General features: G+C 41.0%; 1 protein-coding gene across 1 annotated transcript in view; it reads right to left on the bottom strand.

Moving 5' to 3' along the window:
* The window catches only part of xpo6 (exportin 6), a 142,125-nt gene extending 138,457 nt beyond the window's left edge, over positions 1 to 3,668 (bottom strand). The window contains exon 1 of the mRNA XM_043711504.2: positions 3,323 to 3,668. Coding sequence (XP_043567439.1) covers positions 3,323 to 3,325 — 3 coding nt within the window. The 5' untranslated portion in view covers positions 3,326 to 3,668. The remainder of the gene's footprint in view (positions 1 to 3,322) is intronic.
* Positions 3,669 to 27,287: the final 23,619 nt, after the last annotated feature.

Here is a 27,287-nt window from a genome sequence, read left to right as displayed (position 1 = left end):
CTGTTGCTGGAGGCTTTGGATTTGTTGCAGGTACTGGTTGTCCTGGTTGGGTCCAAATTGTGTTGGTCTGCATGTAGTCCGGAGTCCATGCGGGGTCAGTCGGTTCCGTAGGCAGGTGCTGAGGAAAGAGATGTGGCTGTGGTATCGAGTCTGGTTCAGGACGTGGCTGAAGAGCTTCCTCCAGGCGTCGTGTGGTCAGGGTCCAGCGATGGAGGCGGCCAAGGACCTGCATGTCCTTGGCAGAATGGGAGGGGGAGTTGAAGTGTTCAGCCACGGGGCGGTTTGGTTGGTTGGTGCGGGTGTCCCAGAGGTGTTCCCTGAAACGTTCCGCAAGTAGGCGGCCTGTCTCCCCAGTGTAGAGGAGACCACATCGGGTGCAACGGATACAGTAAATGATGTGTGTGGAGGTACAGGTGAATTTGCGACGGGTATGGAAGGATCCCTTGGGGCCTTGGAGGGAGGTGAGGGGGGAGGTGTGGGCGCAAGTTTTGCACTTCTTGCAGTTGCAAGGGAAGGTGCCGGGAGTGGAGGTGGGGGTGGGGTGGACCTGACGAGGGAGTCGCGGAGGGAGTGGTCTCTCCGGAACGCTGATAGGGGTGGGGAGGGAAATATATCCCTGATGGGACATCAAGCTTTCACCAAAAGATTTTAATAAGGTCAATGAAGACATTTCCCCCCCCCTCTCCTCTTGCAATTGGATCAACAACCAGAGGTCATTTTTTCTTTCAAAAGCAGCAAAATATTCAACAGAAAATGAAGAAAGCTATTTCCATTCAGATGCTGGATTGTGAACATAATGTGGTGGGAGCCTAATCCACCTAATTATATAAGTAGTTGACCAGGTACACAAAGTGAAGCAAAGATGTGTTATTGACCTTGTGATGATCTCAGGAGAAAAAGCAGTTGTGAACAATAGGCCAAATACCAGCTTCATAGCAAGCTCTGCCCAGTGACAGACTGTTGACTGCTTTTTGATTTTGATTTCCACAACCGGAGCCTGAAGTAATCAGCATACCAGCAACTGATTGAACAAGTTAATAGCCAGAGATGTTTTTACACATCTCAGGAGAGGGGACTTGAACCCAAGTCTCCTGATACAGAGGTAGGGACACTGCCATAGCATACAGGAGCCCTATACCTTCTGCCTCTATTGTTCATATCTACTGTCCAATGTTTCAGAGGTCTGAACAGGTTGATAGTTCTACCTAGAAGCAGGTAGTCTACAGACTGCAAGACAGCATCTCCCACTCCCTTGAGAATGAAGTAACCAAGAATTTTAAAAGACAACTTTTCTCTCCCATCATTTGCTCCAACTAATGACTGAGAAACTGAACAATTAGTGCTCACCATCCAGTCTCTTCAAAAGAACTAAAGGAGCTGCACAAATAAGGTGGTCAGATCAGAAGGACCAGGAAGAAGCAAAAAGGACATCTGAATTCCATAGACTGGAGAAACATAGTTCAATAGCACCAATTTTCTTTCTTCACCCATTATATCCAAGTTTGTTTGCGCAGAGGTTTAAGAGGTTAGAGTGTTCCAGTTAGAAGGGTTGTGTCAACTCATGTTTGTGCTTGCCTGTGATTAGAATTTATTTACAGTGGTTCTTGTCAAGTGCAGAAACTGGGTCAGGGTTCTGTTAACCTGAGTTCAAACAGGAACGCTGGGGATGTTGAATTAGTCGATCAAATCTTTAAGCTTTGAGACTACCGGAGTGCAGTTGGGCTTTACATCAGCACACTTTCATACATGGGTTATGACAAAAGTTATGCAAGCGCAGGAACTAAGTTAGATGCCAGAATTACTTGCTTCCAAAGGATTACCGACCTTTGGAATAGGCTGCCGGATTGTGTAATACTGCAAGTTTGTTGCAAAAAATCAAAAGGGAGCTAGACAGGCTGATAGAGGAAGCTGATATCATATTGCACACAAAAGGGTAAGATCCTTGTTCAGCAAGGTCCACACTTAGGTTTTAAAAAGTGTGTTAGGAAAGAATGACCCAAATATTTTCCCTCAGGCCTTTTATAAAGAAGTTAGTTTTGACCCCTACTATAATTTACATTTCTTTTGTTAAGTAGGGACAATACAGTGCTTCATGATTTGATTCATTATCTAACCGATCTCTTCCTGTCCATCTCAATGTGCACATAAAACAGCATAAAATGGCTACTTATATTTTTGCATAACATGCTGATCAACTGCTCTGGTGATGACAACAGTTTGCGGACAAATTGAAGCGTTTTATGGATAGATGTAGCACTTCTGCTCCATTTTCAAACTATATTTACATTTTACAGAATCCAGTCAGAGAAAACACCATTTTTTGTAACCTATAACATCTTCCATCTACATTCCAGGTAAAACAAAACCAGATCACCACTTTAGCAGCCTTCAGATGAAAGTGAATCCATCTTGTTACTAGATAATCAAACAGATTCCTGAAATGCATCTATGGATATGTGCAAATCACATGAGCAATGCCAGCTGGTTCCATAGCATATCACATTAACTACTCAGAGAGTCACAATCTTCAGTATTGTATTATTCTAAGGCAGGATTTCCCAAAGAAAGGGTCTGAACAGGATAACACACTAAGTCAGCGATGACTACCATGGTAATTTCAGTTAAGCTAGCTATATCCCTGCTATCAGTTCTCACTGAGGAGGGGTCACAATTTTCAAGTCTCAAAATGGAGTCTTAGCAGATAAATGTTTGGGCAACACTGTTCTAAGGGCCACTCTCAGGAATGCTACAGCGAATTCAGCAGTGTGCATGATTCTATGAGAATTTAAATTATTAGGCAGGGCACTGACACTGGCAAGATTAGAGTGGCGCTGGAAAAACACAGGTCAGGCAGCATCCGAGGAGTAGGAAAATCGACATTTCGAGCAAAAGCCCTTCATCAGGGCTGACACGGGTAAGCAAGGGAGATTATTTTTTTAAAAACCATGATCTGACGAGAGGACACAACAGGTTTAAGGGGCTGAATGGCCTCTTCCCTTCCTCTTTTCAGCATCCAATCAAATCTGTGGAGTGGCACAGCAAATGCCATACACCTTCCTGAAGGATGTCAGCAGAACTCATTTTGCACGATATATGGAAGGAGTAATAACAATGCGTCCCGATTGCACTTCCTTAATGAAAAACAGACGGGAATAGATTACTTATTGTCTTGGAGACAGAGAAAGAGAATTGCAAAAGGGCTTGCTACAGAGAAGGCAGGCATTTCCCATAGAAGGCCCACAAGAGGAGAGCAGCCTTGGCGTTTCCACTGCAGCAAGCAAGGTTTAAGGGACAGGGCAAGGCTGAAAGCAGCCGTACTCACCATGGTTGAAATGCGATCTCTTCCCCGTCCAGCTCATACTCCGTGTATCCAGCACAGCCCCTTTAACCCAGTGAGGTCGGATGTGAGCCGCTATCTGTCGCTGCGTTTCTCTCCGTTCTTCGGGCCTAGGCATCAGGCCTTTCCAGCGACATTTCCGCCCCCAGCCCCGGATCCGGTTCCGCCCAGGCGGGACCGGGCCGGCTCAGACCAGATTGCGCCAGATCCCAACGCGCATGTCTATTGGCTGGCAGAAGGTTTGCATTCTGATTGGTCGGTTTGGTTGGATGCTACGTTTCGATTGGCCGTTGTGGGAAAGGGCGGTGACTAGCTTCTGATTGGTTGGTGGTTCCTGGTCACATGATCATGCTCGCGAGCATATGCTATTTTATTCCTGAGGAAGGGCTTTTGCCTGAAATGTTGATTTTACTGTACCTCGGATGCTGCCTGAACTGCTGTGCTCTTCTAGCACCACTAATCCAGAATCTGGTTTCCAGTATCTGCAGTTATTGTTTTTACCTATGCTATTTTAGTACCTAAGTAATAGTTCGGTTTATTTAAGAGATAAATATTTCCCCTGAAACTTCATTGTTGCATCTTTAAGCCCACTTTTAAAAAAATGTTCAAAAGGTTTACTGTACAGAAAACGTTTATTGCAAAATTTTTGAAGAAGTAACTGTATAAAGTAGCCATAGTCCCACGGTCTCAATAGATGTGGAAGTGCAGGTGTTGGTCTGGGGTGGAAGAGTTAAAAATCACACAATTGGTTATCGTCCAACAGGTATATTTGAAAGTACAAGCTTTCCGAGCGCTGCTCCTTTTTCAGGAGTATAAACTGGCGTTGTGTGATTTTTAATTTTGTCTCGAGAGAGGCAACTAATGCTGATTTAACTCGAGGGCTGACGTTGAGAAGGTGGGACATTAATGGTGACTTCAGCCAAAACAGGAATTGAAACACACTGTTGGCATCATTCTGCAGTGCTAATCAATTGTCCAGCCAACTGAGCTAAGATACTTGTGGATGCTTTTTAACGTGGAAATCCTAAAGGCATAAAGAAACCAGAGCTAGAATGGAATTTTCCAAACATAAAGAATTGCTAAGCATGGAGATGAGTAGAGATCTGAAGAAAAGAATTAGCAAAATTGTGATTTGGAGATTGTTGTATAGATCTGGACAACTTTGGTTGGGCCACAGCTGGAGTACTGTGTGCAGTTCTGGTCATGACACTATAGGAAGGATATGATTGCACTGAAAGGTACAGAGAAGAATCACTTGAGACAGAGTCTTTAGCTGTGAAGAGAGACTTGATAAGCTTGGATTGTTTTCTTTGGCACACATAAGGTAAAGGAGGGCAACCTGATAACTGTGGACAAGAGTGAGGGTGTGAATATAAAACAACTGTTCCCCTTAGTTAAACTGTCAATAACAAGGAACACACTTTTAAGGTGAAAGGCAAGAGGTTTGGAGGAGAGTTCAGGAAATGTTTTTTCATCCAGCGGGTGGTGGGGATCTGGAATGCAGTGCCTTGGAGGGTGCTCAGGAAAGGTAATCTCACAACCTTTGAAAAGTACTTGGATGAGTACTTGAAATTTTAGAACATACAAGGCTATGGGCCAAGTTCTGGAAAGAAGGATTAATGTCGGTTTAGTATGGATTTGGTGGCACAGACTTAATGGGCCAAAGGGCTTCTTCTGTACTGTATGATTCTGTGAAATATGTTAGTATGGTTCTATTGTCACAAAAAGTGATATGGAGATGTTAGTCCTATATTATTATTTAACACGTTGTCTCTCGTTTCTATAGAACAGCTATTCATCTAGTCCCTGACCTTCTGTACAGCTTTGGACATCTATACTTTTCAAAAATTTATTTTCTTCCCTTTCAAAAAATGCGAGGGATCCTGGTAGGACCTTTTGATTCTAACAACCCTCAACTAACTTCCTGCTTTGTTTATTTGACCATGATCTTAAGTTTAATCCTTCTATTTACTGACTCCCCCGTAAATAGCCAAGAATTTATTTTCCTTTTTACTGTTCATTATTTAAACACTCTTTCATATCAAATTAAGGATCAGAGAAGGTTATTCAACTTCTTGAGACTCCTTTGCCAATTATTCAGAAATGGCCAAATAGTTGTCATCACCATGCTCCTGTATTTTAGTAGTGACTCATAAGAACGCTAGAGAAATTCCATTACCAATGTTTTCACTTAATTTTCTGAATTTAGTGGGAGGATCATTGAACAAGTCCTTCTTGAAGCCAACTCCAAAAGCAATCATGTAAAAACACCTGTGAAATCACATCCCAGATGGTGTCCTACTTCAGCGACCGCACTTTTCCCTCCCACGTGATCAACAATGCCCTCCAGTGCATCTTCTCCACTTACCACACCCCTGCCCTTGAACTCCACTCCCCCTGAACTGCAGCAAGGATGCAACCACCCCACCCCCTCCCCCGTCCTCACCTTCCACGCCACTAATTTCTAGATACAGCTCATTATGCTCCGCCATTTCCATTATCTACAATCAGACCCCACCACCAGAGATATATTTCCGTCCACACCCCTATCAGCGTTCCGCAGAAACCATTCCCTCTCTGACTCCCTCATTAGATCCATGCCCCCCAGCAATTCACACTCCGCTCCTGGCACCTTCCCTTGCTGCCACAAGAAGGGTAAAACCTATGCCACACCTCCTCCCTCACCTCCATCCAAGGTCCCAAAGGATCCTTCCACATCTGACAGAGATTTTCCTGCACATTCCAGACACCTCATCTGCTGTGTCTGTTGCTCTCAAAATGGTCTCCTCTACATTGGGGAGACAGGATGCCATCTTGTGAAACATTTCAGAGAACATCTCTGGGGCACATGCACCAAACCACCTCACTGCCCTGTGGCTGACCACTTTAACTCCCTCTCCCACTCTGCCAAGAACATGCATGTCCTGAGCCTCCTCCGCTTCCAAATCCGACCCGCTCGACACCTGGGACCTCATTTTTCACCTTGGGACCCTTCAACCACACAGCATCAACATTGATTTCACCAGTTTCCTCATCTCCCCTTCCCACATCTCATCCCAGATCCAACCCTCCAACTCGACACCACCCTCTTGAACTGTCCTACCTGTCTCTCTTCCTTCCCACCTATTCACTCACCCTCCCCTCCGACCTATCATCAGCAACCCCCACCTGTATCTACCTATCACCTTCCCAGCTACCCCCCCCCAGCCCCAGCCCAAGACCCAGACCCACCATCCTATTTTTCTCTCAGCCCCCTTTCCCCCCAACTTTCCTGATGAAAGGTTTATGTCTGACACATTGATCCTCCTGCTCTTTGGATGCTGCCTGACCTGCTGTGCTTTTCCAGTGCCATTTTATTCGACTGATCTCCAACATCTGCAGTCCTCACTTTCTCCAAATCAACTTTAATGGACTGGACACCATCTGAATGGCTGAAAAGTATTTCTTGTACCAGGACTTGTTTCATCAAATCTCAAAAGGCTAATGTTTGAGGGGAAGTTAAAGAAAACGCTTCAAAACAGTCTGAAGCTTTTTTTAGAAATGACATATTAATGGCTGGGAGTAGTTTGTGACCATTGTTCAAAATGGTGGGAAATTGTTCATCAAGCTGTGGCACATGTTGAGTCACAATACCTTGATGATGAGACAGAGCCACAGCAGTGAAGGAAAGCAAATCCTGCACTCCAGATCCTATTACTTCATTGTACATTCTATCCTATGTGGATGAAGATTTGTGAATTGAGTATTGGTGTCTTTAGTCACATAATGACTCATGGCAGAAACATGCTGAGGACACAACATCCTGAAATTAATGAACAGTTCATGACAGTGACAACTGACCAGTTATTTAAACTCCATTTACCTTCCCTTATTTAACAAAAATCCATTAATTTCAATCTTAAAAACTCAATTTTGATGCTTAGCATCCCACAATCGTTTTCTGGGGAGAAGGATGGCAGGGGCAAGATAGGGATGGTGGGTTGGAAGAAAAATTCTAGACTTGTGCAACCATTTTATGTGAAAACTTATTGCCTGATTTTCCTCCTAAATGCTTAGCCTCAACTTTAAGATTGTGTTATGTTGTTTTTGTTTTAACTTTTCCACTGAGAACATACTTTATCTTTATTTACACTATTGATTCCTTTTAATATTTGGAAACACCTCAATTAGATTACTTTCAAGCTTCTATACTGGAGGAAATACAAACTAAGTTTATGTAACATTAACTCTTTAAATGTAATTGTTTATCAGTTTTGACTCATTGCTAGCAGTGTTATCATGCACCAGAAGTCATATAGCAGTTTTTGAGTTCCCAGGCTATTGTCTCTTCTCAAGATGGACTGGGTTGTTAATCAGATAATGCATTTTGTGAGTCCTGTGCTATCACAACTCATTTCTAGGTCATCTGTGTACCTTTTCTCATTTATTTAATTTATGTCTGAATTATGTCAGTAGGGTCAGTTTTATGGTAGGGTAGTCCACAACAATGAGCTTCCCCATCTGGAAGCCCACTTCAGGCAAATTGATCTTTTGTTTCTTGTATCTGCAAACTTATATCCTGAGTTAACAGTGTGCTGTAAAAACTCTCGCTTTGACCCAAATCCATGAACGTTTTTAAACTTCTTGTCCTTTTATTTTTTTTAATACCCAATAATTCCAAAGATTGAAAAGGCAATAGAGATTACTTCACATTCCTAAATCAGAATTTGCTTTTAATCTTAAAATGGAAAGTACTTTAAAATGTTTGCTCCATTTGTTATACTGGAATTTTGGTACTTGATTTCTCAGCTCAAGCAGGTCCTTGTTACGATCAGACTATGTTATTCAGAATCAATTTGACTGCTGTCTGCTTGATCAGTGTCCAAAAGGCACTTGATAAGATACTGCATAGAAGTTTTTATAAAATTATGACACATGGTATTAAAGGGACCGTGGAAAAAGTACAAGTGAAAGATGTGCACTTGTATAATTGCATTTATGACCCAGGATATCCCATTTATTTTACAGCTAATTGAATACTTTTTGAAGTATGGTTATTGTCATACTATAAGAGACATGTCAGCAAATATGGACGCAGCAACCTCTCACAGTCTACAATGATAGAATATGACTTCCCTGATTGGGGCTGTTAATCTTGTCCAATCATGGAGTCCTGGCTGACATGATATAAGCAGGAATGTTCACTGCTGTTGCTGCAGCCTGGGCCTGCTCCAAAAAAAAAGCAGGAATGTCAGAAGCTCTGTTGACTGAGAGCTGGCTCTGAGGGAGCTAGATCAGTGTCAAGGACTCTCCAGTTGTAAATAAAATGTGACTGGATACCGGCCTCTGTGAAGTTATTTCAGTAGTGAAGAGAGAAAAGCACACCCCTGAAGAAATTTGTTCACAACAGTTGTCTTTGAGTTGGCGTAAGTATTTCTGGAACCATGCTGTTATTTGGGAAGTTTGACTCATTCCATCCTGCTATCGAAGACTGGGCCCAGTATGTGGAAAAAAATGCATTACCTTTTCTGGACCAATGACACTGGGGCAGATGAAAAGCAATGAGTAATTCTCCTGATAGCCTGTGGATTTGCACCATTTTGATTATTAGGAGCCTAACTTTTCCTGAGATCAGATACTAAAGACTTTCAAGGGTTGACAGATTTTGTTAAGGAATATTACAACCCCAAACCTCCCCTAATTTTGAAGTGCTATCAGTTTTATTCAGCAATTTGAGAACCAGGGATTCGGTATCTGGATTTTTAATGAAATTAAGACAACTGGCAAAGAGGTGTGACTTTGGTTTAACCCTTAATGAGATGCTTTGAGACCATTTGGTATGTGTGGTTAATGATGTAACCATGTAAAATTGCCTAATAGCTGAAGCCCAACTGGACTTCAAACAGCCACTATAACTGGCTTTTTCATTGGAACATATGAATTGCAGGGTATACTGAAGAAATGGCTGAATCCAACTGAGCTTGAGGAATACAACTTGAGTGAAGGCAATTGCATAACCTCACTCAGGACATATCCTGAACATAGGACTCTTGGTCAGCCCACACCAAAACCCCAAAACAAAGCCAAGCCTTGGCCAAACAGTTAAAATTTTCTTCAGGATTTTGGCCGGCAAGCCATTGTATTTGTTCCAGTGTGTGGACGCGCGACAGCAAAAAATTTCCACCAGGCCTGAATTGAGTAAGAGACTCATTGGCTGTTATATAGGAGAGTGCACATCCTGGAAAGCCACCTACATATGGCTTTGAACAGTTAAATTGCTTAGCAACATCCAAATCAGAATCAATCAAAATAAATCTCTGGTTCAATGGTCAGTCGGTTCTAATGGAGATTGATACCAGTGCAGCTATTTCAATGATTGCAGAAACAGTGTTTAACAAAATTCACTCTGGACTCCAACCCTTACGTTTGCATAAGACCTTGGCAAGCCTGTGAACCTATACTGGGGAACCTTTACAGATTAAGAGAACAACTTTGGTTCCGGTCTCTTATGAGAAGCAGCTGGTTAAGTTACCATTGATTGTATTGAAAGTCTCGGGCCAAGGTTGATGGGGCAAAATTAGCTGAGAAAGATTCACTTAGATTGGCCCAACATTTTTCAATTAGAAAATGGCTACCTTAAATACCCATAAGTTTTTCAAGAAGGTTTAGGTACGATCAAAGGAGCCAAGGTCACCTTGCATGTTGACCAGGATGCAATTCCACGATTCTGCAAGGCCTGCCTGGTGCTATTTATCTTACATGCAAAAATAAGGGCAGAAATCAGGAGTCTGGACAGCAAATAAATCATCAAATTAGTACATGCGGAATGGGTAGCACCAATCGTACTATTTGTGAAGTCTGATGGGACAGTTGCCTTTGTGGAGATTATAAACAAAAGGTAAACTGCATCTTGCAGCCAGATAAATACCAGTCCCTTATATAGAGGATTTATATGCAAAACTGGCAGGGGGCCTGTCCTTCACAAAGCTGTACAGGGCTTTTGCCCGAAACGTCGATTTTGCCTGTCCTCGGATGCTGCCTGAATTGCTGTGCTCTTCCAGCACCACTGATCCAGAATCTGTACATGAACCATGTATACTTGAAATTGCAGTGAAATAAGGATCCCCCAAAAAATGCAACAATTAATACCCATGAGGGTTTGTACCAATATACAAGACTGTCATTTGGAATATCATCAGCCTGTGCCATTTTTCAGTGGATAATGGAGAACATTTTACAAGGTCTACTGTAAGTCGCCATCTGTCTGAATGGCGTACGAGTAACAGAGAAGACCATAAAGAGTACTTAGAGAACTTGGACGTAGTCCTTAAACATTTCTCCAAAGCAGATGTACCTCTTAGAAGGGAAAAATGTGTGTTCCAAGTACCCCAAATGACATAATTGGGTTACAGAGTTGACAGACTAGATTACACCCATTGGAAGATAAAGTGAGGGCAATAAAGGTGCCCCAGCTCCCCTGTCAGTACTGGAGGTTAGGTCTTTCCTTGGGCTGTGGAACTACTATAGAAAGTTCATACATAACCTGGCCTCCATCTTGGCATCTTTGCATCAACTCCTGAAAAAGGATCAGTCTTGGAAATGGTCACATAGCCAAACCATAGCCTTCAGGGAAGTGAAGAAACAGCTAACATCCTCTAAGGTATTGGCACACTATGATTCCAAGAGATCTGGCATATGATGTCCCTTTTATGACCTTGGTGTAGTATTAGCTCACAGTTGACTGTTATGAAAATGTGGGCGTACTGTACCTTTAACAGAGTTCAAAGCTCGCAAAACCTACCTGACAGCACCAAGTGTTCTGAAAAAAGATACAATTTAACATATGCTCCAGCTACTAGGGTAGCCAGGGTAGCTGGTTACCTGGAAACAACAAAACAGATTTGAATTAGGCCAATCAGTTTAAATTATACTCTAATTATTCGATCTGTTTGCCATTTCCCCATAGTCATTGACAATGTCCCTACTTTCAGTCTTTGGTGGACCAACATTCCCTACTTTCAGTCTTTGGTGGATCAACATTGTGCTTGTTTTCTCTTTATGGAACTATAACACTTCTTCTTATTGATTTTGATGTTCCTGGCAAGTTTCCTTTCATAACCATTTTTTAAGTAGCTCTTATGAGCTGCCATGTGGCCCTTTGATGATCTTGTATCTTTTCCTTTCAGCAGGATCTGTGCTGTTTTTGCATTTTTACGCTGGCCCTTATCTCTTTAGTTGTCCATTGCAGTTTTTACTTTTGTGAATTGGAGCTTTACCTTCTCTGAAGTATGAACTGTTTTTGTATTATGTTACATGTTTCTTTAAACATTCTCCACTGTTCTTAGGTTGTTTTGTCCATGAGCAGATTTTCCCAGTTTACTTTAAATAGATTCCATCTCATCTTGTTAAAGTCAGCCTTACGTAAACATAAAACTCGAGTAGCTCATTCATGCATTTTGCTTTCAAATGCTACATTTAACTCAATCATGCTGTGATCACTATTTCACAAATGCTCATGTGTAATTAGGTTACTAATTATTAATTAATACTCACAGAGTCATACGTATCATGGAAACAGACCCTTCAGTCCAACTCATCCAGTTCGACCAGATATCCTAAATAAATCCAGTCCCACTGCCCGCATTTGGCCCATAACCCTCTAAACCCTTTCTTTTCATATGCCCATCCAGATGCCTTTTAAATATTGTAATTATACCAGTCTCCACCACTTCTTTTGGCAGCTCATTCCACACAACACCACCCTCTGTGTGAAAACACTGTCCTCTATGTCCCTTTTAAATCTTACCTTAAACCTATACCCTCTAGTTTTGGACTCCCCACCAGGGAAAAGACTTTGCCTATTTACCCTATCCTAGCCCCTCATGATTTTATAAATCTCTATAATGCAACCCTTCAGCCTCCGATGCTCCAGGGAAAATAGCCCCAGTCTATTCGGCCTCTCTTTATATCTCAAACCCTCCAACCTAGCAACATCCTTGTCAATCTTTTCTGAACCCTTTCAAAGTTTCACAACAATCTTCTTATAGCGGGGAGATCAGAATTGCATGCAGTATTTTAATAGTGAACTGAACCAATGTTCTGCACAACTGCAATATCATCTCCCAATTCCTATACTCAATGCATTGACCAGTAAAAACAAGCATATCAAACACCTTCTTCACTATCCTATCTGTGACTGCACTTTCAAGGAACTATGAACCTGCAGTCCAATGTCTCTTTGTTTAGCAACACTCCCCAGGACCTCACCATTAAGTGTACAAATCCTGCTCTGATTTGTCTTTCCAAAATACAGCACCTTACATTTATCTAAATTAAACTCCATCTGCCACTTCTCGGCTCATTGGCCCATCTGATCAAGATCCTGTTGTACTCTGAGGTAACTTTATTCACTGTCCACTACACCTCCAACTTTGGTGTCATCTGCAAACTTATTCACCATACCTCCTATGTTCACATCCAAATAATTTATGTAAATGACAAAAGCAGTGGACCGAGCACCAATCCATATGGCACACCATTGGTCACAGGCCTCCAGTCAGAAAAGCAACCCTCCACCACCACCCTCTTTCTTCTACTTTCCGGTCACTAATGTATCCAAATAGTTAGTTCTCCCTCTATGCGCGTGACCTAACCTTGTTAACAAGTCTATCATGAGGAACCTTGTCAAACGCCTTACTGAAGTGCATGTAGATCATATCCATTGCTCTTCCCTCATCAATCCTCTTTGTTACTTCTTGAAAAAACTCAATCAAGTTTGTGAGACATGATTTCCCATGCATAAAGCCATGCTGATGATCCTTAACCAGTCCTTGCCTTTCCAAATCCATATAAATCCTGTCCCTCAGGTTTCTCTCTAACAACTTGCCAACTGTCCATGTCAGAATCACTGATCTATAGTTTCCTGGCTTTTCCTTACCATCTTTCTCAAATAGTGGCACCACGTTAGCCAACCTCCAGTCTTCTGGCATCTCACCCATGGTTATTGATGATACAAATATCAAGTAGCAAGGGGCCCAGCCTAGCTTCCCACAGAGTTCTAGAGTATACCTGATCATGTTCTGAGGAATTGTCCCCCTCTATACATTTTAAGAACTCCAGCACCTCCTCCTCTGTAATATGGACATATTTCAAGATGTCATTATTTATTTCCCCATGTTCTCTATCTTCCATATCCTTCTCCACAGTAAACACTGATGCAAACTATTTGTTTAGTATCTCCCCATCTCCTGCTGTTTCACACATAGGTTACCTTGCTGATCTTTAAGGGGCCCTATTTTCTCCCTGGTTACCCATTTGCCCTTAAAGTATTTGTAGAATCCTTTTGGCTTCTCCTTAACCCTGTTTGCCAAAGCTATCTCATGTCCCCTTTTTGCCCACCTGTTTTCCCTCTTAAGTATATTCCTACTGCTTTTATATTCTTCAAGGAAATCACTCAATTTCTACTGTGTGTACCTGACATATGTTTCCTTCTTCTTCTTGACCAATACTAGTTAAATCTGGCTCATTACTAAATTCAATATTGCTTGTCTCCTTACTGCATCTGGGATATTCCAAAAAAGTGAGACTCGGAAAGTGTGCAGTGCTGAGTGATTTGGGTTTTCTTGTGCATGAAATGTTAGTGTGCAGGTGCAGCAAGTAATAAAGAACTAGTGTATGATACTAAAACGATATCTCCAAATCAGATTACAAATGGTTGATGGAAAAATGTATAGTAGCTCATGCAAGTGCATGAAACAAGCTGTTTGGGACTGCACGGTGGCTCAGTGGTTCGCACTGCTGTCTCACAGTGTTAGGGACCAGGGTTCAATAGCAGCCTCTGGTGATTGTCCGTGTGGAATTTGCACATTCTCCCCTCCCACCCCCCTGTCTGAGTGGGTTTCCTCCGGGTGCTCCGGTTTCCTCCCACAATCCAAAGATGTGCAGGTTAGGTGGAGTGGCCATGCTAAATTGCCCATAGTGTTCAGGAATGTCTGGGTTAGGTGCATTAGTCAGGGTAAATATAGGATAATAGGGTAGGGGAATGGGTCTGGGTGGGTTAGTCTTCTGAGGGTCAGTGTGGACTTGTTGGGCCTGTTTCCACACTGTAGGGATTCTAGGTATGTGAAGATGGACTTATTTATAACAGTCAAGGACGAAGGAGTGAATAGCAAAAATATTCAGAAGATTAAGAACTGGAGTATGAGCATGCAGCACCTAAATCAAATTCAATCTGTTATAAATATCAGGGACTTTTCAAAGTTTGCTAGATTTCACCTTGGACTTTGTCACAACTGGTGCCAAGGATTACATCAGAATTGAATCTCTAGGCCAGCCATGGTATGGGATTTCAACAGGTAGAAGGGCATAAGACCCACTAGTTGCTTTAAGTATCTTTTAATATGTGTTACTAGAATTACTAAAATTAATCATTTTAACAAGATAAGATCCTTTGTTCTTGATTAAATCCAAAAGAACTCCAAGTCAGCTAAAAGTGTAGCATATTTGCCATAGTTGGCAGAACTTGAGCAAGAATGTTTAAAGAAAAAGGACTGGAGGAAGGCCAAAGCAAGAGTTCCCTCTCACGTTGGAGAGCATGATATGGAGGTGCTGGTTTTGGACTGGGATGTACAAAGTTAAAAATCACACAACACCAGTTTATACTCCAACAGGTTTATTTGGAAGCACTAGCTTCCAGAGCATTGCTCCCTCATCAGGTGGTCGTGGAGTATAAGATCGTAAGTCACAGAATTTATAGCAAAAGTTTACAGTGCGATGCAACTGAAATGATGTAGAGTCATAGAGTCATAGAGATGTACAACATGGAAACAGATCCTTCAGTCCAACCCGTCTATGCTGACCAGATATCCCAACCCAATCTAATCCCACCTGCCAGCACCCGGACCATACCTCTCCAAACCCTTCCTATTCATATACCCATCCAAATGCCTCTTAAATATTGCAATTGTAACAGCCTCCACCACTTCCTCTGGCAGCTCATTCCATACACGTACCACCCTCTGTGTGAAAAAGTTGCCCCTTAGGTCTCCTGAAAAAGACCTGGATTGTTTAAGTCTCTCACCTTTTAGAATGACCATGTTGGTTTAGAATGTAAATTGTTCGACTGCCTAATCGTGATCATGAAATCCTAACAACAGTTGCCGACAAGGATATGATCACAGGAGTGACTATTAATTGGCTTTAAATTTGAGAAGTTGTAAGAATCAGTAGTCTTTGACTGAAGTCACCATGTCACTGGGATATTCTAAAATGCAACATAGTTTAGTGGAAAAGTTAGTATCATCGTCAGCAAGAAATGTACTGGAAATTGTCGAAATATGCAATGATAATTCGGAGTTCGTTCTTGATAGCCTTTCGAAGGAGGTTATGAAAGGAACAACTGAGTTAGAAGAATCCGGAATAAATTATCTCACAGTGTCCATTTGTGTGCTTTGCATTTGAATAAGGAAAATAAAAGCTGTGGGAAGGTGAAAGAGCTGCAGGATAAAAATGATTACTGACAAGAAAACGTTGTACCTATTATGCGTAATACAAGAAAAAGGAATATGGTCGACCCAAAATTGCGACCGGACAAACTGGGTACTTATGATGAAATGAACTTCTGTTTTGACATAGCAAAAATTAAAACATGCCAGACAGAAATCTGTGAACAGACAGCAGCTGGGATTTTTATATTGTAAGATAAGGTAGGTAATCTTGAGAATGTAGTTGATTCTTCCAAACTGTTCCACCCCCTACGTAGCGAGACAAAGTCGGTATTTAACGTCACTCGGAAGCCGGAAGAGATGGACGAAGAAGTTAGAATCCTTCGGCACAGTTACAGAAGAGATCAACAAGTCCCTTTCCCCTTGTAAAATTAAATGCGCCGCCTGTGAACATTGGATTGAATTCAGCGACTGTAATGTGAGCATCCCTTACATGCGACTGAAATCAGTACTAAAACAAATAGTTGTCCAAAAGCATCTGAGGTTCAACCAAAACTTATTTCATCAAAAGTTTGACAAGCGTTTTTTTTTAACAGCTGTACAAAATACGTACTGAGAAATGGTTTAGCTTGTTCTCATAACATAGATACTTTTTTTTGGAAGACATCTAATTTGAACTCAAACTGAGAAATGTTTTGTTTGTATACTCATATTGTTTCTTTTTGGAGGTGATCTTAAAAGAAAGATCTAGAAAAGCTGTTCTTTCAGGCAACAAGAATTTAAAATGTTAGTTTGAAATTACCTGTATACGATTTTGACAGTTTTTAAACTGACTACATGACAGTAAGACAATACATAAACTCCGCCCCTTCTCGGACCAGAGAGTTAACTCCTTCAGCTGACAGTCTTAAAACCTATCACACACCCTCAGTATGATGAGACGTGAGACATGGTCAGGACTAAATACTGAATTTCTAAATTTGCAGAAAGGTTTGGACATTATTAACCGATTGGGCTTCTTCCAGAGCCACAGTGGATTTTGTTTCTTTCTGTTATTTTAAGCAGGTTTCAAGAACACAGCAAGGGAGCTGAAAATGTTACAGAAACAAAGTCCTTAAAAACTCTGACTTGGAGATGCCGGTGTTGGACTGGGGTGTACAAAGTTAAAAATCACACAACACCAGGTTATAGTTTAACAGTTTATTCCTGATGAAGGGCTTTTGCCCGAAATGTCGATTTCGCTGCTCGTTGGATGTGCCTGAATTGCTGTGCTCTTCCAGCACCACTGATCCAGAATCAGGTTTAATTGGAAGCACACTAGCTTTCGGAACGACGCTCCTTCATCAAATGATAGTGGAGGGCTCGATCGTAACACAGAATTTATAGCAAAAATTTACAGTGTGATGTAACTGAAATTATACATTGAAAAACTGATTGTTAAGTCTTTCATCTGTTTGAATACCATGATAGTTTCACTTTTTTCATATGTTAATCACAAAACCATTTTTTAAAAAAGTTGCATTCTCAGGTTAGCTGTTAACAATGGTGATAGCTAGACAATATTTTGAAGGTGTTAGCCCCCTGTGTTCTCTGTCTATGCCATGATGTTTAGATTGATTCTAATCTAAAAAGTGAGATAACAGAGTTTTACATGAATTCATGCAGTTTTTGAGCAGTGGTCCAGGATATTCAACCTCAGATCTTCGGGTGACCATCCTCCAAGGCGGACTTCGGGACAGGCAGCAGTGAAACGTGGCCGAGCAGAGACTGATAGCTAAGTTTGGTACCCACAGGGAGGGCCTCAACTGGGACCTTGGGTTCATGTCACATTACAGGTGACCACCATTGCACTATACACACACACACAGACACTCCTACACAGACACTGTCTCACACACACACACAGGCACTCCTATACACACATACACACGGACACACATTTACACAGATGCGCACACAGACACCCTTACAGACACACACTCCCACACTCACACATGAACCCCCTCACAGACTTAAGACACTCTACACTCACTACACACACACATACACTTTCTCACACTCACAACCCCCAACCCAGACAGACACACACACAGACAAAGACCCACATGCACACATATATTTTGTGGGGTGAATTTGTACTTGCAGAGTTACATTGTACTTTGCTCAAAAACTGCATGCATTCATGTAGAACTCTGAGCTCAAAAACTGCATGAATTCATGTAAAACTCCATTATCTCACTTTTTAGATTAGAATCAATCTAAACATCATGGCATAGGCAGAGAACACAGGGGGCCAACACCTTCAAAATATTGTCTAGCTATCACCATTGTTAACAGCTAACCTGAGAATGCAACCTTTTTAAAAAAAGGTTTTGTGATTTACACATGAAAGAAGTGAAACTATCATGGTATTCTAACAGATGAAAGACTTAACAGACAATCAATTTTTCAATGTATAATTTCAGTTACATCACACTGTAAATTTTTGCTATAAATTCTGTGTGGAATTCTGGAGGATTGAGCCTTCCACTATCACCTGATGAAGGAGCGCCGCTCTGAAAGCTCGTGTGCTTCCAATTAAACTTGTTGGACTATAACCTGGTGTTGTGTGATTTTTAAATTTAAAACTCTGAACTGAGTACAATCACTTGAATCTTCAATGTGAGATCTCTGTTTAAAATCACCAAACCTGGGCGTAATTGTTTCTGGAAACAGTTTAGGTGGTTTTAATTTGTAACAGCAAAAAAGGGATGGATTGCTTGAGAAGAAATTAATTGACCACCTGTCAGCCCAACAACACTGCTGAGGCAATACATAAAAGAAACTCCCACCTCTATTATTGTTAATATTAAAAGAAATCGAATATAATCTAAAAGTTACTTTTGCGAAAACTATATGTACTTTAAGATCAAACAAACAATATTTGGTAATTTTTTAAACCACACAGTAATAATCGCTAATTAGTTTTTTTTAAAGATATTATGAAAACATGCTTGTTTTAAAGCAAAATTGGACAGTAAGGTTTTTTTCTAGAGCTCTTGAAACAGATTAAATTGTAATTAATATAGAGGCATGGGATTGAGGGTGATTTATCAGTTTGGATCAGAAATTGGCTAGCTGAAAGATGACAGAAGATGATGGTGGATGGGAAATGTTCATCTTGGAGTTCAGTTATTAGTGCTCTACTGCAAGGATTTGTTCTGGGGCCACTGCTGTTTGTCATTTTTATAAATGACCTAGATTAGGGCATAGAAGGATGGGTTAGTAAATTTGCAGATGACACTAAGGTTGATGGAGTTGTGGATAGTGCTGAAGGATGTTGCTGGGCTAAGAGGTGGCAAATGGAGTTTAATGAGGAAAAGTGTGAGGTGATTCACTTTGGAAAGAGCAACAGGAATAAAGAGTACTGAGCTAATGGTAAGATTCTTAGTTGTGTAGATAAGCAGAGAGATCTCGGTGTCAATGTACATAGATTCCTTAAAGTTGCCACCCAGTTTGATTGGGTTGTTAAGAAGGCATACCGTGTGTTAGCTTTTATTGATAGAGGGATTGAGTTTTGGAGCCACGAGGTCATGCTGCAGCTGTACAAAATGCTGGTGCAACCACACTTGGAGTATTGCATACAGTTCTGGTCACTGCATTATAGTAAGGAAGCTTTGGAAAGGGTTCAGAGGAGATTTACTAGGATGTTGCCTGGTATGGAGGGCAGATCTTATGAGGAAAGGCTGAGGGACTTGAGGCTGTTTTCATTAGAGAGAAGAAGGTTGAGAGGTGACTTAATTGAGATATATAAGATAATCAGAGGGTTAGATAGGGTGGACAGAGAGAGCCTTTTTCCTCGGATAGTGATGGCTAGCACAAGGGGATATAGCTTTAAATTGAGGGGTGATAGATATAGGACAGCTGCCAGAGGTAGTTTCTTTCCTCAGAGAGTAGTAGGAATGTGAAACACACCGCCTGCAACAGTACTGGACCCGCCAACATTAAGGGCATTTAAATAGTCATTGGATAAAAATATGGATGAGAATGAAATAGTGGAGGATAGATTGTCTTCAGATTGGTTCCACAGGTTGGCGCAATATCGAGGGCCGAAAGGTCTGTACTGCACTGTAATGTTCTATGTTCAATAATGACCGCCACACTCAGGATAGAAAGAATAGTGACAGGTAGAATGTAACAGCATCAAATGGAAATTGCAATGACTCATTCAAGTATAGTTAAATGGAATATATCAAGTAAAATGCAGATATAATTCAATAATTATCAATTTTCTCTTGGTGGCATGTGTTCCCTTGCCTATGAGCTTTTTTTCTTAAAAGGAAACTGAATTGGTTGATTTGGCCACCATTCAGAACATTGAAACTGGGCAAGAGGATATAAGGACACTCCACCAACTTTTGATCTTTCAACAAGATCAGCTGAAAGTCAACAATCCTGATGAAGGGCTCTTACCCGAAACATCAATATTCCAGCTCCTCAGATGCTGCCTGACTTGCTGTGCTTTTCCAGCACTCCACTCTTGACTCTGATCTCCAGCATCTGCAGTCCTCACTTTCTCCTCCCTGAGAGTCAAAAGTGCATGGCATGATTTTGGCATATCTATGTAAGAGTGCAAAAGTGATCGTTTCATTGGAAGTAACTAACATAAGAGAACGCATGGTGAAATGCACTGAAGAACAGGTCTCAGACATAGAACTTCATAAAATCCCTACAGTGTGAAAACAGGCCATTTGGCCTAACAAGTCCACACCAACCCTCCAAACAGTAACCCACCCAGACCCATTCCCCTACATTTACCCATCACAAATACACCTACATCCCAGAACACAATGTGCAATTGACCTAACCTGCACTTCTTTGGATCGCAGGAGGAAACCAGAGTACCCTGAGGAAACCCACATGGAGAGTGTGCAATGTCCACACAGACAGTTGCCTGAGGCTGGATTTGAACCCAGGTCTCTGGCACTGTGAGGCAACAATGCTAACCACTGAGCCACCACGTATGCCTGTTTGACAAAATGGCTATTGTGGCTTGGAAGACATTGAAAAAACAGAGTTTAAATGATAAAGCACTGAGAGATAATCCATAGAAAAACTGACTTTAAAACATTTGAAGTGGAATGGATAAAAATTAAAGTTAAATGCATTTTATGTTTGGACAATTGGAGGCTAAGAGAGGTAATAATTAAGAAAAATGCACAACACAGGCATGGGTGAAGTCCTTTTAATTCCATGCATAATTTGTGGCAGTAAATGAATTTACTGTAACCAGTTAAGCATGAGCCATTGTCCTCAAAGGTTGATCATATAATTTCAATACAGAGAGAAGGTGAATTCCAACAATATTAATGACAGCAGGAAGTAAAGGAAACAGTTGGTCAGCATCTGTCGGTAGGCTACCTTGGCCCTGATATACTCTGTAGCTCAGGGAGCAGCCTTCAGTGAACGGTCCTTACCAAGCAGATGAAAGATGGAGCAGAAGGAGAAAAGGAAGGAAACTATGGGCAATCATAATAAAATAAAAATGGTCATCAGAAGATAGTAAAACAATGCCCATGTCACACCAGCATAGATTACATGATAATTGTATGACAACATTAATGTCCCCTCCATGATTAATCTTACTATTCAATTTATAACCAATCCAAGTTTAAGCTTAAGGTGCAATCACAGAAGAAATCCATTAACCACGATTTTGGCAGATGTGGCTACAGGAATTGAGGCGCTAAACTCTGTTGATGTTGAAACATTGCAAAATAAGCTATGAAAGGCCAAAATATTAACTCAGATGCAGTTAAACTGTTTACCGTATGATAGCTACTGTTCCAAATGAATAACTTATGAGTGTGGCTCTCTGACCAAATGATTTGGAAATGGACTAACCAAAGCAATCCAATGCACTCCATGGTACCTGAACATTACCCAATACATTTTTCAAAAGGAACTTGGTAACTAATGCCACTAAACGATACTATCATCTATGAGCCAGGCCAAGTTGAAGTTTGTATTACCAGTGTTCAGTGTTCTAGAATTCACTTAGTCAAGAACCCTCAATAAATGAGAGCCAGAAGTGAATCTATGAGAATTAGGACTTCAAAACTAATAAATGTATCAATTTGGGATACAGAAAAGTATTGTAAAATAACAAACTACCAAAGGGATAACAATATTACACCCCTCCAATGATTAATTTAACTAAGTTTTGTCCCAGTTTTTCAAACCCATCCCATTATAAGTGGCCATCTCACTGAGGAAGAACAGGGATTGTTACACCAGAGAGTACAAATGGTATGTCCACAACAGCATATAATGAAAGATGGATGAGCTCAACTCATTAACTACACATAATTGGTGGGATGATTTAAGGGACAATCACCCAAATTTTCAGCTGTACTCTCATTTTTATGGCACCCAGTTATTATATTATCACTAATTGTTTGTTCCTTGTAATTTTTTTTGTTCCTTTTTTCATATAATAGCTTGTATATTTTATCACACGTATAATCAGCTTGCACTTAACAAACAACACATCGCTTATGTAAATTATTAATCATCTGCTTTGGAGATATCAAGGGTGGAATGTTTATATGACATGTATATCTCCAAATCAGATTACGAAGGATTAATGAAAATAAATGGACATTGGCTTGTGTAAATGTGTGAGAACAGGTTGCTTTGCCCAAGAGATGGACTTGTTTGTAACAATCAAGTACAGAGGAACAAATGGGAAAAGTACTCAGAAAATTAAGAGTAAGAGTACAAGTAATGTTGCACATAACATAGGATTCAGCTGTTATAAATATCAGGGACTTTTCAAGGTTCACTGAACTTAACCTCTGGACTATGTCGAACTGGCGCTGAGGACCATAGAAATCAAGCTTCCAACAGGCAGAACGGCATGAGACTCACTAGCTGCTTTGCGTATAGGGTTTTAGAATGATTAAAGTTAATAATTATAACAAGATAGGTTTCTGTTCTTGACCATTTCTAAATCAGATTCCAAAGAACACCAAGGCAGCTGAAAGCCTTAACATTACAGAAGACAAATGCAATTTTGCCCTTTATTTCTTGGGGGTTGGTAGTGAAGTCTTGTTACAACAGCGCAAGGTGTTGGTGAGGCCAAACTGGAGTACTGTGTACAATTTTAATCTCTCTATTTAAAAAAGGATGTAATGGCATTGGAGTTCAAAACAGACTCATTAGCCTGATTCCTTTGATGAGAGGCTTGACTTATCAAAATTTGCTAAATAGGTTAGGCCTTCATTGAGTACAGTTTAAAAGAATGAGGGGTGAACTTATTGAAATATACAAGATTATGAGACACTTGACAAGGTGAGTGTTGAGAATGGGCGGCATGATGGCTCAGTGGTTAGCATTGCTGCCTCACAGCACCAGGGATCTGGGTTCAGTTCCCGCCTTAGGGGACTGTCTGTGTGGAGTTTGCACATTCTCCCTGTGTCTGCGTGGGTTTCTTCCTACAATCCAAAGATGTGCAGGTCAGGTGAATTGGCTATGCTAAATTGCCCATAGTGATAGGTGTAGGGGAATCAGGCTGGGTGGGTTACTCTTCAGAGGGTCGGTGTGGACTTGTTGGGCCAAAGAGCCTGTTTCCATACTGTCAGGAATCTAATCAAATCCATATTCCCAGTAGTGGGGGAATCTCAAACTAGGGGATATAGTTGCACAATAGGGGAATGCTTGTTTAAAACTAAAATGCAAAATAATTTCTTCTCCTGGAGGGTAATGAATACCTGGAATTCTTTACTCCAGAAGGTGTGTGGAGGCCAGGTTTATGAAAGTACTTAAAGAGAAGGTAGATTTTATTTTGAAATATCAGGGGGTTGACAGCAATACTGAGCTGGCATGAAAGAGGAGTTGTAGCCTGGGGCGGATCAGCCATGATCCTGTTGAATGGTATGGTAAGCTTGAAGGGCTGAGTGGCCCACTCCTGCAGTGCTATTTCTTATGTTCTTATGGCTGCTGGGATGAGATTGGATAGGCCAAGCTGGCCAAGTCAGCGATCTGCGTGTTTTAATACTTCATTAATTATGAACTGAGAAGACCTTTCCAGTGTATTGCTGTCACTGCCAACATTTAGTGAACATTCAAGAAGCTTACCATCCATCCATGACTGAGAACTGGAATGCCTGACCCGTATCTCTGAGAAAGGTCAGGTCAGCTGATATCAGCTCTATGTGACTGCTGAGAGAATCCATTACTGCAGGCACAGCTGTCCTTGGGAAGATTGTAATCACATCCCAGGCTCCCTGTCTGTTTTAATCAACTCAGTGGTGAGCTGGCCTAGGCACACGGTACTGAATATGGAGCAATCTTTTCCAGAGCGGATATGATTAACCCAGTTTTCAATACAGTAACTGTCCAACAAATTTCCAAAAATAGATAAAAAAACATGACTTCCACAAATAGTCTAGTCAGGTGCATACCGGAGAGGGATCACAGATTCACAGAGGTAATATGATGCAGAAGGCTATTCAGCCCATTGTGCCTGCACTTGTTTGTTAAATGAGGATTCAATGCCAATCTCCTGCTTCTTTTTCCATTGCACAGTATTTGAATTCAAATAAACATTCAATGTCTCTGATGCTGCGTCTCGAGAAAAATTACAAGGACAGGTTGCAGTGACTATACTTGTTAGTCTTGAATATAGATGTTTAAGGGACGATCTAATGGAAGTGATGAAGATATTTAGAAGATAAAAATAATCTATTTAATGTTCTGAAGGAATCCAGAGACTCTAAAACTAGAGTCTCAACATTTAGAAGTGAGGTCAGTAAGTGTTACCTCACACAAAGAATAGTGAAAATCTGGAACACTCTCTCCAATAAACTATTGAGCATTGGGATAATCTGAACATCTCAAAATGGAGATCAAGATAGTTTGTTCATTTAAGATATTAAAAGACATGGCACCTAGAAGGCTAAGATAAGGTTAAGATGCAGATGAACCCTAATCAATTGAAAGGTGGAATAGCATAGGGGATGAGGAAGTGGAATGACCTTCTCCTGTTCCTATGCATGGTTGGGCTTCCTGCCACTACTTGCTGTTTGGGGAAAAAAGTACAATATAGACACTCAAATCAAGAAATAGACCCCAGCAACAGTCAGTGTCTGTGAAATTGTACCCCGCCAATAATCAGTATCTGTGGAATTGTAACTCAGCAATAATCAGAACCTTCATAAAATGCTGGACAATAAACTCATTAAATACAGAAAGATTCCTTTTGATGCATTAAGCAGAATACATTTGAATCATTCATTGACAGAATGAGGCCTTTATTATATTAAGTTATGTTAATGAATGCTAATAAATGTAACTGGCAACTTAGCTCTGGATTTATTCTCATTGCATCAAGTGCTACTGTCTCCCACCCTTTGGTCTAGAATCCTCCTCCCTCTCTTCTCCTGGTTTGGGTCTCCTTCTTCCTCCCTTCCACTAGCTGAGTACAATTACTATTAATAGGGGTCCTTGATTTCAGACCAGCCTAAAAGCAAACTGGAGACATCTGCCTCTGGGAAATATGTATATTTTATGTCATTACATTCCACTCAATTTGTTTTGTAAGCCTGCCAGATTGTCCTTCCTCTTTAATCCTGAATGCTAAAACTCAAAAGTCACAGTTGTGGCAGACATTGACTTGCATAATAATTGAGTCACACAATTACATGGAGCTTACTCTGACTCTGATGGTTTCATATAAGTTAACCACAATATGTTTTTAACCAATTGTTGTTTGTTAATTCATAATTATGTTATTTATTATCCTACAGATTAAACAATGTCCTTTCTATCACTTCAATCTTGTAATTATTCTGTGTATTTTATTGATTGTATTACTTGTTTGCTCTTTTTGGAGGAGTTGGATGGACTCCTGAATCTATGTGATTGAATTCTGAAATTCTTTAGTGCTTTTATGGTTTGGAGTAAATGATTTCAGCGTCTGTCTGGTGCCTGCTGTAAAAGACTGGCAGCTTTGTCTTGTTGTCTTCAGCTGGAATAAGAGGGATCAAACATAGCAGAGTGCATAATGCAACACCCAGCCTAAACTTTGGGAATATCAAATCCAACTAGTTCACTTATATCCACTAGGGAATGAAACCTGTAGTCATAGAGTCATAGAGATGTACAGCATGGAAACAGACCCTTCGGTCCAACTCATCCATGCCAACCAGATATCCCAACCCAATCTAATCCCATCTGCCAGCACCTAACCCATATCCCTCCAAACCCTTCCTGTTCATATACCCATCCAGATGCCTTTTAAATGTTGCAATTATACGAGCCTCCACCACTTCCTCTGGCAGCTCATTCCATACATGTACCACCCTCTGCATGAAAAAGTTGCCCCTGAGGTCCCTTTTATATCTTTCCTATGCCCTCTAGTTCTGGAGACCCCATCTCAGAGAAAAGACTTTGTCTATTTAACCTATCCATGCCCCTCATGATTTTAAAAACCTCTATAAGGTCACCCTTCAGCATCCGACGTTCCAGAGAAAACAGCCCCAGCCTATTCAATCTCTCCCTATAGCTCAAATCCTCCAACCCTGGCAACATCCTTGTAAGTCTTTTCTGAACCCTTTCAAGTTTCACAATATCCTTTCAATAGGTAGGAGACCAGAATTACATGCAATATTCCAAAAGTGGCCTAACTAATGTCCTGTACAGTTGCAACATGTCCTCCCAACTCCTATATTTAATACTCTGACCAATTAGTGAAAAGCATACCAAACGCCTTCTTCACTATCCTATCTACCTGCGACTATACTTTCAAGGCCCTTGCCATGTTTGGATCTGTATGTGCCTTCAATCATGTATCAACTTGGAGTGCCCTCTGAAGTAACCTAGAAAAACATTCAGTCATATGAAACTTCTTGGATTCTGAAAAAGTATCATATTGGACTTGAAGTGTTAACTCTGTTTCCTTTTCCACAGATAAATTAGATAATTTAACGTACATTCTCCATGGCAACACCCCTACTAATCAGAGTTCACATGCCAACCAATTGGTACTATCCTCTCATACAATATAAATATTGTTTTTTCCGTGGTTACGTTAGAGCCCGGGTGTCCTTGGAGAAGGAGCACGCGGTCTCCACCAACACCCTAGAGTTGTTCAGGGAGAGGTGGGCGCCGCAGGGAGTGGAGTGCATTATTTCCCCCGCCAACTCTATTTTGATTTAATCCCTGCCCTCCCCTTCACTGTTTGATCACACAGCATTGCCTTTTGGGCACTGCTTGTCACTGGCCACTCGGGTGTTTTCCTTTCTTCCTGGTGGTGGAAATTGAATAAAGATTCGTACACCTTGTGTCTCTCACTGTGTCTCACACCTGCACACACACAACATGGGTGCTGGGGAAAAAATAAGCACTACCGCAGTTAGGCGGTAGTGTGGGGGTAAGGAGGGAAAAAAAACAGGAGAAAAAAAAAGAAAAAAAGAAAAAAAATGTTGTTTTCCCTTTTACATTTGTATTGCTTGTCAATTATCTTGATCAGTGCAAGATAAAAAGCT

The sequence above is a fragment of the Chiloscyllium plagiosum genome, unplaced genomic scaffold (genome assembly GCF_037043375.1).
Source record: "Chiloscyllium plagiosum isolate Xiang-an unplaced genomic scaffold, Cpla_swu_hap1 HiC_scaffold_20, whole genome shotgun sequence".
Lineage (NCBI taxonomy): Eukaryota > Metazoa > Chordata > Chondrichthyes > Orectolobiformes > Hemiscylliidae > Chiloscyllium > Chiloscyllium plagiosum.
Note: the sequence above shows the minus strand (reverse complement) of the source record. Positions and strands in the feature narration are given on the sequence as shown.